General features: G+C 36.6%; 1 protein-coding gene across 1 annotated transcript in view; it reads right to left on the reverse strand.

Annotated features, from left to right (window-relative positions):
• Positions 1-255: 255 nt before the first annotated feature.
• Positions 256-14,661, reverse strand: part of MTNR1A (melatonin receptor 1A) — a 47,127-nt gene continuing 32,721 nt past the window's right edge. Inside the window, exon 2 of the mRNA XM_068681448.1 lies at positions 256-3,792. Coding sequence (XP_068537549.1) covers positions 2,924-3,792 — 869 coding nt within the window. The 3' untranslated portion in view covers positions 256-2,923. The remainder of the gene's footprint in view (positions 3,793-14,661) is intronic.

Here is a 14,661-nt window from a genome sequence, read left to right on the forward strand (position 1 = left end):
CGACTGAAAGAAATCATTGCTACATCAGTATTCCTTTCCTTTTGCAGTGAGTTGTTTTGCATACCCTGACTGAACCGTATTTGAGAATGGCAGTAAATGAAGAATTAATTTGAAGATGGCATCAGGTATTTCTTTTTTTTTTTTTTTTTTTTTTTTTGCATTTGGTTTTATTAACTTAAATTATTTTCTAAAGACTAACCCGCTTCCCTCACCCAAAGAAGAACAAGAGAGTAATTTCTTAAAATTATTGCTATATTTAGCAGCGCATAACATCACCAACATGCACATTTCTGTGATTTAGATTTAATACAAATATTTCAAAATATCAGATCTGAAAAAATCTCTCCATTTTTATTACAGGCCTATTCAATAAAATATATACCTTTGGTATAATAGGTTTTATTGCATATAGCAAACCATTTTCATTATCATCAAAAATATACTTTAGCACTTGTGAATTACAGGGGACTTTAATTCCTCAGATAACTCACAATGTTGGATACAGTATATGAATTGGCTCATACATATGTAGACATGATAAGCATGTACATTTTCTGTTGCCAATGGCAAGTGGAAAATCTTTGAGAATTCTAAATTTACTGATGATTAAGCTACTTTAACTATCTGTATGCTACTTTATTAGATGCATCATAAGACATTATTTTCATTGAAAATATGCTTTAAATAAGGCAAGTTTTGTAAGAATTTAAATAGTGTTTTTTCTTACATGAAGAATGTCTTTTCTTATAAGGTGGTCATGCCTCCCTTCCTATTCTGAAATCAGTTCACACAAAGCGATAAAATTACAGAGCTAAGCATCCTCTGAGGATGAAATCACAGTGAAGAAAGCTGTGATATAATTTATGCTGTTAATCAAGTTGTATCATACCACATCATATGATGATACCACAATAGAAGAGAGCTGGTTATTTACACAGTGGTTCTGACTGGCAAATGTAAACAAAGATGTGTCAAGCACCTGGGCAATGCACTGACTGGTGAGTTCAGCTCCAGGTTTTTATGATGTTTGCTAGTTCCATTGTCAACTTGACACGACCATGTGAGAACATGAGGCACCTATTTTTAAGGTAAGAAGCTGGTCATTGACAAAGTGTCAGTGGGGTTTTCAAGTAAATACGAAAGTGTTCCTTTCTAGTTCATTATTAAGTCACAGGGATGAAAATCTATGATCAAAGAAAGAAGAGATACCGTTGGATCTGTAGAGTGTTTAAGGAATTAAATAATATAGAGTGACTGTTGGTTTCTAAACCATATAAGATCAAGAAAATCTCCAGTACAGCAAGTAATAATTCCAATGAATTACATAGTCCACTTTTAAATATAGATTAACAGACATATGACAGGCTATACAGAAACTCCAAGTCTAGTTGAAGTGATTGGAATTGGCATGGAAAAGCTCAAGCGTAATTGAACATCAGTGCAGGTATGAACACTTGAGCACTAAAAGGTAGGACAGTTGGAGCATTTATCCAGAGCTAAATGCTCCTTCTCTTTAAAGTCAGTTTGAAGGTGAATCCTATTGTTGTCAGTTGCTTTCCTCCCCCAGAGGACTTTGTTATAAACAGATTCGTTGTCGCAGGAGTCAGCCTGTCTAGCAGTGCTTCCTCCATTCACAGTGTGGTTCCTCCTTTCTGTCTGTGGAAAGTCCACGTAGCAGGACCTGTCCTGAAAGTCATGTGTTGCTCCTTGTACCAGTGCCATAAGTATAATCTTCTATTATTTAAATGTGTCCAATTGTTCTAGGTTATTAGACTACTTTCATGATTGTGGTAAACACCTAATGATTATTTTGAAAAGTGTATGTATGGCAGATAACATAATAACCTACATGTCTCAGGCTATGCTCAGGAGATTGAGCTGAGAAATGTCACATGCTTGTTCTGTAAATATTTGTCATTTCCCAAGGTTTAATGAGATTAAGATTCCACTAACCAGACAAACTGTCATCCTCACCCACAGACCCTCTTAAAAACATTTATCTTCTTGCAGAGTTTCAGATATTCCATACTGTACATAAGTAAGAAACAATGGTCCTTCCTTGCTTATGTTTTAGGGGGTGTCTCCCCAGAATTCCTTCAGGGGAACTTCCCAGTTTTGTGAATTTCTGTCTCTTCAGAAAGAATGGTATTTTGTATTTCTCTCTCCACTCCTCCTACACCTTTTTTTTTCTTCCCCAAATGGCTTAAGCTGACAAATCTTGTCTCTTTTCATTCCTTCCTGTTTAGCCTCCTGCCTCTGTAGCTTTGAAGATAGCGAGTCAGTCATATTTCTCCACCTAAAAACTGTTTTAAAATTGAGAAGTCTATTGGGAATGCCATTCCGAGGAGGGCTGATGAGGTTTAGCCTCCACAAAATGTATAATCATGTCCATTTTAGGAGCAAAACAATATAGGTATAGGTACTTATAAAAAATCTTGATGACTTTTCAAGTAGCTTGATTGCACATTTCCTAATACGCTTCCTAATGGCCTGATTTCATCTTTCAAAATAAGTTCTCAGTGGTTTTAGAATCGGGACCATAGCTTGGCCAGAAGAAGCAAGCAGAGAGCAGTGGGAATAGCTTTGTGGTTGCTTTTATAGAGCCAGGCAATGCGGATATTTCTGTTTCAATCTATGTCTAGTTCTTTATCTCCATTTATGACAAGAAAGAAAGAAAGAAGTATCCATGCATAATTTGTAATTCCTTTAAGGGTGTCACTGTGTTATATGAAAGATACCGCAATGTAGAATAGGGACTGCATGTCACAGCTCTGTAACTTGGGTTCCCAGATACCATGCAATGGATTCAATAAAAGTGCCTTCAGTGTAGAATAGATACTTCACTATAATGTTTAACAGTAGTTCCACTAAAACAGATACTTTATTTGGATGCTGTGGAGGGACAATAACAGGGTTCCAGTTTTCACACAGAGTCCACCTTCACTTGATTGTTGTTTGTAAGCAGCGGAGAAGGTTTACTTTTCACCCTGTCTGCTGCATCATTAGAACTGTCCTGGAAAAAAACTTTTGCTGTACAAAAACTGACAATAATTCTCTTGTATTCTCTTCTGAAGTTCTGATTCAGGAGTCCATATATGATAGCGTTAAGGCAGCTGTTGAAGTATGCCATATAATAGCTTGACACGAACAACCACTCTGGAATCCTAGGGATTACAGTTTCTGGGTTGACTGCCACAGCAAGGCCTATAAAGTTCAAGGGAGCCCAGCAGACTGCGAACAGTACAAATACCACAAACATGGTTAGAAAGTTTCTGAAGTCATGTGGTTTCAGTCTGGGGTTGTTGTCTGGTTTAACCCTTCGTCTCACCTGAATAACAAGGATCCATATTCTCAAGTAACAGAAAGTAACTATGGCCATGGGAAGCAGGAAGTGGAAAAACACGACTGCTATTGTATATGCAGAGCTCACCGACTGTGCGAACGTGCACGAGTAAATCCTGGGGTCATACTGGAGAGACCCCACAAACAGGTTGGGCACGATAGCAACAACTGTTAGGATCCAGATAAGAACAACGTAGCACAAAGAATTCTTGTCGCTGTACAGCTTGTCATATCTGAGGCTGTGGCAGATATAGCAGTATCGATTGATAGCGATGCCGGTAATATTGAAAATTGATCCAATGACACTTAGGCCCATCAAGAAGCCACTAATCTGGCAGTGAAGGTATCCCAGGTTCCATCCGTTGTGAAACACAGATGTGAGGACCAGTGGATATGGATAGATTGCTACGACCAAGTCTGCAATTGCCAGGCTTACCACAAATATGTTTCCTGCAAAATAAATATAAAAAGAGAAGTGTTAGCTTCTCATTTGCTCTCTTCCATCACTTCTGCTCTCAAAACATTAACAACCATCCTTAGTGGAACACTTTAATTAATTTCTAGTTTCCAGGTTGAAATTAATTTTTGCATATCAGAAATGACACTCATTTTTAATCTAAAGAAGATGCTGAATTTAAACATGCACCATCTAAAAGAGAACTGTCTATGGGTTTAATTACCATGACCTACTATTTTTATCATCTCATTTATTTGGATTCTCCTAATCACAGAGACTCAGAATTCAGATCATATTAAAATATTCATAACTTTAAGACTTGGTTTGGCTTTAAATAGATAGTCTCTCTTGAAAAATCAGCATAAATAAAATGATTGCTAATACATTTCAAAACTCACATTTACCTTCCATATTTAACTTAATTCCTTTTCCTTACATTACCCCTTAGTTTTTACAGTTGTGAAGTGAAAATCTATTTTTCCATTTGTATTTCAAACTACCACTGAAGTGACATCTTCTTTTTGTATCTGCTAGATAACACTTAACTAAACCATTGCAATTCATACTTTGAGAAGTAGCATCATAGGAATTTAAAGTCAGAATTTCTAAGACTCTAGCTGGACACAAACTAAGTTGTCTTTCCTAAATTGAGAGACATGCTCTTCAGTAAAACAACTTATGCCAGGCAATGACCAAGGCAGTTCCCACAGACTGCCACATTCTTCTTTGTCTCCTAACTGAAAAATTAAGTAATCATCCATTCTCTGTTCATTTGTGAATTAAAGCAAAGGGAAATTATTTTAGGTTTTCTTATTTTTTTAGACACTTCTCTGTTCTTCAGAGACAACAGAGACAAATAATTACATTCAGTTTGAATATATTTTTTGAGCATAGATAATATATTTTCTCTCTTTTTTTTTTGTTTGTTTTTAAATACTTTAACAATAATCTACCTGAATACCTCCCAACCGTTTTAGTTTCTAAGGAGGAATTCACCAGATACACTGATACAGCTTTTCTTTATCTTTTTTAAAAATAACTACTACGTTTATATGTCTAGTTATTTGCAACCATATCAACAGAAAGCTATAAATGTGTAAATATATATATATAGAGAGAGAGAGAGGTACAGGTATACAAATGTATATATGTGTGTATATAAATATGCTTGTGTTTGGAATCATATTTTGGAACTCTGAGATTATTCACTAAAGATGAAATATGAACACCTATTGCAACCTCTAAGAAAAGTATATTGCTAGCTTTAGATGACACAGAATTTCATTAGTAATCCAAATTAGCTTTGGTGAACTGTGTTATACATTTATCTTAAGCAGACACAATACAAATAAGTTAGAACAGACTTTTAAAAGGCAAAAATACCTATGAACTAATAGTGCATTTTAGCTGCTATAATTCTCAAAAATAGTTTTTTGTATTTTATCTCGAAATTTAATTTTTTAAAATATATATTCTCTCACTGTACTTATACTGTACGTGGTCAGGGAGGAATATTAAATCTGCAAACACCTTCAGACAAAAATATAGCAATTATTTGTCACAGGATGATACTTGTGTCCCCCCACCACCTTTTTTTTTAAGTTTTAATACAAGCATGAAATACCATGTATGAGATTTGTAGTTGTGGCAGTTAGGATAAATGGGCTCAGCTAAAAGACTGCTACACTAGTTTTCATAGATTTTGTATCTGGATTTATAAATCTCTCTCTATGGTGTCTGTAGTTGTTTATTCTTTTTTCCTGCAAATTCACTGCCAGACTGAAATACACTTATCCTAAAGGCTTTGGCAGAATTCCAGATCATTTCAGCACAAACATCAGAGCTCCTTTAAGCAGAAGAGGACAAGGAAAAAAAAAAAAAAACAAAAAACAAAAAACATTGCTTTCAGAATCTTTCAGAATTTACCCTTGATGTACTGGCAAGTGATCAAGAGACTAGATTAAACTCAAGAGCTCTGTGTTTAGGTTGTGAATTGAGAGGTGGAAAGTGAATGAAAACTTGCTGTGGGTGAGTTTCCTAAAATTCCTCTCCTCTGCCTCAAATGCTGCAGATTTCAAGAAATGACACTGTATAAACTCTAGATGGGACCCTTATTAAAGAATACTTGAAGAATCCAGTTTACATTTGCTTTTAGATTTTCCACTTAGCTGGAAATTTACCACATCAGGCTTTTCTCCGTGACATTCACTGCAAATTCTGTTGGTGCTCTTCATTAATATTGCCATTGTTATCATTATTAATATGCTTGAGACAAAAAGTTCAGCTACTGATAAGCAAAAAGATAAAAAGTGTGTGTGTGTTGTTTGTTTGTTTGTTTGTTTCTCTGTTAAAAGAAGAAAGGTGTTGTGCTTTTCTCTGAATTGTTTTAGCTACCCTATTCTTTGGTGAACAACTGAGTATCAGAATAGGCACTCTACCTCCAAATCTGCCAAATTTTAGGCTTCTACAAAGCAGGGATCCCAGCTTATCTTTTCAGTAGGCTGCCAGAGAGCCTCAAAGCCTCAAGGCATTGAAAATTCAAGCTGTTTCATAAGGAAGTTGCAGGCTATGCTGGGAGCCTGTCTGTTAAAAAAATCATGAGCAGGGAGACCAAACTCCCTGGCTGTCAGCTCATGGTTAACATGTCAGGTGGATGACCAAAGTGTTGGGCAAAAAGTCTGGCTGGAAACCAGATACCTGCTTGCAGAGAGAGGGCTTTTAGCTTGCCTTTCAGGAAAGGTTATCTTCAAACTTGAGTTCTGATGCTTACCTTGTAAGCATGGAAACTTTGCCATTAAGACAGAACAGAAAATTCAAGTAAAAATTATTTGGGTTTCATATGTTTGCTGTGTGTTTTGAAGTTTGTTGTTTCAGATCCTGAAGTCAGTTCTAAAATAGTGTTGAACTTTCATGTTTTCTAGTATGTGCTCTAAAAATGCGTTCCCAGATTTAGGTATCAACTATTAATGGTAAATATTGATATTAGATTAAATTCCCATATATTTAATGGCATATTGTGAAAACACAATCTCTTAGGCTTGTGGAGCAATTGGCATTGTAGTGATAAATACCATAAAAAAGATCTATGAGTAAATTAGCTTTTATCCTTGGAGTTGGGTTTGAACAGAATGCTATAAATGAAGCCTGAAGCTCCATATTGAACTTTTCCAAAGAAAAACCCAAACCACCAAAATCTTCAATAACTCTTCCTTGAATGAGAAGTATTCATTCTCTACAGAGAATGAGATTATTTTGCTATGAGAAAATGTGATTTATGTAACTAGAATGCATTACAGTGCATTAACACCAGTTGGCTGAACTGTGAAGGTAGAGGTTGAATTTCTCAACTTTGCGATTTAATAAACTTAAGCAGCTGCTGTGATATGGATGTGTGTAGGAAGAAAGGTAATCTCATGGTTACCAGCTGTAGCAGCCTCTGCTTTGGGATGCAATCTAAAGCAATGTTCCATTACATATTTTCACCACTGTTACTGAAAAGACACCTTTCTGCTCAGCAAACACGCAGCAACATCAGACCCGTCTGCTGAATAAATAATGGCTTTAAAACAAAAGAAAACAAACAAGTGCTCTCCCAGACAACTCAACTTTTCCAAGAGCAAAAAAAAAAAAACACAAATTGAATTTAAAAACTGTGACCATGGCAGATTATAAAAAAATACATTTGGCTTTAATCATTGTAATGTCAAATTGAAAATAGTGACATGAAATGAGAACTACGTGATGTTTTATCACTGACAGCTAGTATCTGCGTAACATATACAAATTACTATGCAGGTAGTTATTCCCTAGATATAATGTTAAATAGGTCTTTGTTAATGGGAATTCAAACATTTTCAGAAATTTCCAGAAACTTAAATAAGTGCAGAATATTAATGGGGAAAAAAGTATATATATGATTACTTAGTCTAAATGGTGCTGTGTGCCTCCCATAGACTTAAAATGGAAGGCTGAGCATGTTGCCAGGTTAGAAAGAAGGGCAAAGTTTTTCTTCAATTTCAGGAGCAGAACTGAGGGAAATGAGGTCTGCAGAGCTATTTCAAGTGTAGAGGCTGTGAAGTATTTTGACTCTCAACATTTTTAGCTTGAAGAAAAGTATATTGTGGACAAGGAATTAAATAGAATATTTACCTAAGGAACAAAATAACAACATCGTAAAGCCATTAATAGCTTCAGCCAGAATTTCTTGGTACTAAGTACATCTGAAGAAATTGTGGAGAAGATGTCATTTTGCTGACAACAATGGTAAAGCTATTATTTCTCCTCCTTTTTTCAAAGATATTTCTATACCTTTTAATTTTGGTTGCTAGGTCATTATTTCTGTTTATCTATTTAAAATTATTTCTCATAATAAATAATGTATTGGCTTCTTATTACAAATGCTTTCCAGACATCATGATTTCAATTTGCAGCTATATTTTGCGGTATAAATGTTACATTTCCTGTTCATGCATTAGTTCCTCCAGTTGCACCAAATGTAGCTAAGAGATAGTAGTCTTTATACATACTGGGAATGCTTTTGCTTTTAGGCAAAACCAAATAGTACATATAGCTGTCATTGAAGTCACATATATACAAAGCTTTTGTTTCAGTGGCCATTGACTCAGCTCTCTAATGTTTACTTGTTAAGTCTGTCTTTATAGAATGAGGATAGTAAAAAAATTTGAAATGATGAGATCAAACTTAATTTCCAACTACCAATTCCATACCATTCTTAATAACTGTCTTCTTTATTAGCTATAAGATACTGCCAGATGTGCTAAGTCACCTCCAATTGTTCCATAACTAGGCTTGATTAACAGGATGCTTAGCTATAAATTTAGATCAGGTTTACTAGAAGTTGCAATTTATTCAAATATTGTGTTGCCAGGAGTGTTATGTCTGTACTTTCTATATATTTAATGGTACAAAGCTTTAAAGCACCCATTTCTGGTCACTCTAATACTTTTACTGATTTTCTTCAAGGATAGCTTACAGATTTCACAGGATTTTGAAATGTTTCTCATTAATCCAACCCTGGCTAAGAATGTGAAGCTGAGGCTGTGTGCTGCTAGGTGAACACAAGACTAACAGTAGCTGCATGCCAGTGAATACATACAGCAGGAAGGAGGAAATTCAAACATCACATACTTCACAGCCATGACTGAACAGAGCACCATTCTGACAAGGTTACATCTAGCAAAAGTGACAGCACTGATAAAGAGCTGGCAAAATACCTAGCTCAGGAAACTTGTAGCTCCCTTACACCACAGGATGGTAGAAGGCAGTGATTCTAGAATACAAGGCATCACAGGAAGTGAGTCAACAAGCTGGTTTATGAAGAAAACAAAATCAGAAGTCTAACTGTAATATTCAGTGCAATTTGCCATGTTTTGCTTCTAAGAGCTGGATTTTCTTCCCTGGAAAGGCATTTTGTTAAGCATACCTGTTGGTCATGCCTCTGCTTCTCTTACATGGCTGTTTCCGTGCACAAAATGTTGTCACAATGTCAGATGTCAACATTAGATTTGTCTCATAATCTGTGAACATTTTTGCCCTGAACGTTGTTCCATTAGCACCAGTGTTTCACTTTTAAAGACATTATAAGCAAATACAAAATCAAGGAGTGAAAGCTGTTCTTGTGAGTACCTAATGCAAATTTAATAAAATACTTGTGTTCACTTATCTGGAGACAGAACTTAGTTCTACAGGCACAGCAATGCGTCTCCCTGGGATCTTAACCAGTCACGACCTTAACCAGTCATATGGTTTCAAAAAAAGAAAGATCTGTCCATAATCTTTCTAGGATCAATTTAATATCAGAAATTTGCTGTACCTGGCAGCACAGTTTGGGATTCCACAAAGGTCACATGCAATAAAGTTATCAAGTAAAAATATCCATAAGTGGGGCCAGTGACCCCTGTTTCTTTGGCACAATCTCAAAGCCAAGTAAGGTTACCTAGGCAAGCAAGTATGCAGACAGTCCCAGCTTCACTAGATTTTAAAGGTTTGAGAAACTAAGAGTCCTTGCAGCTCAGTATCAAAACGGCACAAAACAGATGAGCAGAAATGTAGGAATAAATATTACATAAGCTCCAGTTACTCCTGGGAGCTTCATTCACTTTGCAGATCATAATATCAACTCCCTTAGATCTGAAAAGCCTATTTTTAAACTAAAGATGCTATTTATAAACTTGCCCTAAATCAAGAAGTCCACATGCACATTAAATTTAAATAGCGTGATGGGCCTGTGGGTTTTTGCTTCTGATTAGCAACTTAACCCTCATGCTGCAGGTGGCGATGCAATGAAATATGAATGGCTTAAGGCCCACAATGCACGTTTTAGCTTTAAATGCAGGGAGGAAAACCTCCCTTTCTCTTTCCTTTTAAATTGAAAAAAAAGACCCTATGTTATTTAGCAATTTTCATAAATCCTCTTTCAAAAGTCTCTCATAATGGAAGGGATTTTCAGATCCACTGTCATCTAGTTGGGATACTAATGAAGCCAACTGTGTAATAGACACGACAATTGCCTGCAGCTGTAATGATATTGGGATGGTAGCTTGATAGCACTGAGGTGAAAGAATTAAATATTTACAGTTCAGACTCATTAACAGTCTTGCTAAGGTAGAGATTCTGAGTGTCAAAGAACTTCAGATGCTGCAAGGACCTAAGTAGCCTCAACTTTTAACTTTAGCTGATAGAAATCCAGGGTGCTGAACGTTACAGGTCTGAACAGCTGGCAAACCATGTAACAGTATATTTGAAAGATAGGATTTAATTATTATTATTTTTTAATCCATGTTATCATAATTACCTGTAATACTTTATTCCAATGTGCTGTGGGTTGAAGAAAATCTGACATAATCAGCACAGCATGAATGAAAGATCACACTGATGCACACTGAAAATAAAATGTGATACTGTATTTAGATTATACTAATTACCATACAGAAACCTCCAGGGAAGCTACAACAGCTATTTAATTTGAAATGCCTATGCCATCTTCTGGCCAAGAAAATTAGATGCACGGAAGAGTAATTGGCAGAAAATGGCAGTGAGGAATTACATAATACTCAGCATAAAGGAATGGAGGATCTATCAAGGAATGTCAGGTCTATACTGGCTGTAGCCAAACAGTATGTAGATGTGATTATGTGGTTCTGCAGGTATGCAGATGACAGTTTTCTGGGACTTTATCACCTGCTATCTTTTTCTTTGGTCCCATGGCCCACGTATGAGTGAGATAGCCACTACACTCCTTCTTGCAGTCTAAAAGCATTTGTCAGTGCTATTCTTGGTGCTTCAGTCATGAGAGAAAAGTGGTGTGAGTTTTACTGTCAGGCAGAGAAAGGAATTGAGTACATATGCTGGGTGAGTGCTACAGACTTGGGGATGTACCTTGCCTCTGGCAGTTCTGTGTGACATGTCAGGGCTGCTTGGAAAAGGTCTCTTGTATTGGACCTCTCATAGGATAGGAGTGCTTAGCTTGTACTAAGCAGATTTAGTAGGTGCATGGGACATTGAACACAGCAGTGGTGAGACTGAGGTATTGCTGGGTGTGCTGAGGAGGGCAGTGTTAGCCACTGGATGAATTAGTGTGCCATGAAATATAAAGTGCCCAAGAAAAGAAAAGCAGCAGTAAAGAAAGGCCTGGGCTACCACAGTACATTTAAGCACCTAATGCAGGAGAAGACAGGACTTGACTAAGTCCTCTTGTGGGTCTAATCTTAAAGATATAGCGGTGGTCAGGGTTTGGGTCTTTTGAAGAATTTTTAAGAAGTGCAGGCTGAAAAAGGATTTTAAATACTAGCAGTCTGAGCTAATACTGAACATTAAGATACACTCATCATTCAGTTAAATTATGCAGTGCCATTAAATATTTTGCCTTGGGAGCCTATACAGTACATTCATATCCAAGATACTTTGCTTTAGAAGCAGCAGCAACTGAACATGACTTTCTGTTCTTATATCTATTCTAACAGAATAACATCTAGCTAATATGCATTTTCTTTGGTATGAAGATTGCATTGCACTGCCATTGTCATACACATTCTTAGTTTTATAATCTAGAAATAACAGTTGAAACTGACTCATTAGGTTTTTTTTAACACTTCATTGACAAATCTCCAGTAGATGTTGATAAAATAAACACAGTTTAATTGCTATTTGACATGTTTGCAGTTCTGTACGCATATTTCCTGATACTCAGATATCACTGTAGTTCTGTGCACCATTCAGTGCATAAATGTATACTTTGCCATTTCTAAGGGTGTTCTTCACCTAAATGCATAACTCATGACAACAAATCCAGTCAGATGCAATTCTGTTTAAATCATTCTTAACATAAATTTTGTTCTGCCTACCCAAGCTAGGGAAGAGGATGAGCATAACAAAATATCCAGAAGGCTGGTACAGACATTTAAAAGAATCAACAAACCCTTCTATCTCACAGGTGGAAGAGAGAAACCAGGGCAAGCAGATATAATGGTGGAGGTCTCAAGTTCTTCAACCCTGTTTTTGTCACTGTTATCTGCCTGGACTATTTCTTTTGCACTTCAATGGGCTGGTGTGATTTCAAGGTCATGGCATCTATATCGAACGTGAGCCCCCTCCCCATGATGACAGTATTTCAGAAACCAAATATGTTTGCCTGAGTAACATATCCAGTTTTACAGAAGGAATATTGCTGCTTCCAATCTGATCTTTTCTCTCTCTCATTTTTATGATTCATTTGAGTGGAAAAAAAAAATCTGACAGAACAGCCTGTTTTCCAACAATGTATTGCCTAGATGTTAGAGAATACTGAGGCTGTCATCCCAGTTCAGCGAGCTGTATGAAGCCGATTACAATAACAATACTGCTGATGTCAGAGGATCACACTACTGAACAGCATTGCAGCACTGTAAGGATGGGAGTACATCTTCCCCCTTCAGTTCTATTTGCACTAAAGATTGGAAATAAATGGAAGGACAATAAAATGGTGCTATCAGAGCTTAGATAAACAAAACTAATAATGCATTTCAGAGACTAAAACAAAGGGAAAGAAAGAAGCAGAAAATGGCAGAGATGGATGCATGTGAAATATAGTGATGGTTTTTATTTATACAAAATCTCATAAATCTGTCAGGATAAGTGCTAGAAAATGGAGCAACACAGCCTTTTCCCACCCAAGTTCATATTTTGAGAAAGTAAGTAGGAAAAAACAGGAAGGTGAAGACAGCCACATAGCTGACAGCAGGCTTCCATACTGTAAAGATGAAATTGCTTACCTGAATCTCTTTCGGGAAAAAAAAAAAAAATAATAAAAAAAATCCATTTCCTTTCTGTTACAAGTAATAACAGTATAGGTAGTCATTCAACCAATCCCATGTTTAACTGAGAGTCCGAAGTAGAGAGCAATGCTAATTAAATGAAGTCATAAAACAGTCTTCCCAGTTCTTTCTCCAAAGATCAGCAATGGTGGGGCATCTGTCAGGAACTAGAAAATAGTGTGGAAAATTTCACTTAGACATAGTTAGACTTATGTGTATTTACTCTTACGTCCTCTGTCCCTTCCCTATTTCTCCATTGTTTTTCTTCCATCTCTTCTTTATTCCATCTCCACATCTTCTCTCCTTATGTCCTTAACTCAAAATGTATATTCCCAACAGAAATCTTTTTCCTCTCTTCTTTCCCCTCCCTTATTTGTTTTCTCAAGTTTATTAGAAAAGTTGAGAAGACACAGAAAATTCCTGTATTACTCTAGGCTTAGTGGTTCTAGGCAAATGGTTTTGTTGTAATTACCAAATGACACAGTTACAATGCAAAAACACAGCTGCCTCCAGCTCTTCCTGCCTCCCTTTCATATCTTCTTTCTGTACTGTGCTACAGTAAAAAGGCAGGAGTGGAATGGTCCCAGAATACATGGAGCAAGTGAAATGGTGTCAAGTATCATGGGAAATTCACTAGAATCAGAATAACTGCTATTTTAATTGCAACAGTAGTGGGGTTTGTTGGTGAAAGTAACTCACAGTGGCAAGAGAATAACACTTGTATAGCATGGGAGATGCATTTAGCACTGGAAACTGAAAGAAAGATGGTGAAGTGGAACTTAGACATGCCTGGCAGGCCAAGGCTGTTAACATCTGTCTTCTCTATTGCTTGTGCATTCCTCTTTATGAAAAGGAAATGGGAAAACTACAACTATTGACTAAGAGAGAGTGAAGACACCATGACGAGTAGTTCTTTCCTCTGTAAAGATTTAACACCCTGAGAAATGTACTCTGTGGACCAGCTAGTAGACTGTTCTAATCCAGCACTGAAATACCTTCGCAATCCTCCTGTGTATGGCCATAGCCTGCCAGAAGAATCCTTTTCTTAGCTTGTGCCTTTGTAATTTGGTGACCACCCACACCCACCCATGTAGGGCTCTGCACCTGCCACACTGTGGTGAAAATAGTGTGAGAAATACAAGTTAAACCTAAAGTATTTAAATTGAGTGTCAATCAAATTCAAAATATGACAAGGCATCGATTCAGGTTTCAGACAGCTTTCTTAGAAAGAACGTGTCGGTGGCAGAAATCTGTGCAGGATTGCTGCAGCAAGCAATTAAAATGATAGCCCTGACAATTTAAATGTGTCAAAAGCTTACAAGCAGGGTTATATTTTAGCTCTTTGTACAATTTAAAATACCATGGATTTAAATATATGATACAGGATAGATTTATGAGAAATTGAAGGCAGTAGGTAGTTTATTCACTATTGCCCTACAGGTGATATTCACTATTGTCATACAGGTGATTAATTATCAGATTTTAGCACCTCTATACTATGTCTAACCCAGAAACAATGTTTGCCTGTATGAGATGTATTTTTAAAATAGC

The sequence above is a fragment of the Anas acuta genome, chromosome 4 (assembly GCF_963932015.1).
Source record: "Anas acuta chromosome 4, bAnaAcu1.1, whole genome shotgun sequence".
Classification (NCBI taxonomy): domain Eukaryota; kingdom Metazoa; phylum Chordata; class Aves; order Anseriformes; family Anatidae; genus Anas; species Anas acuta.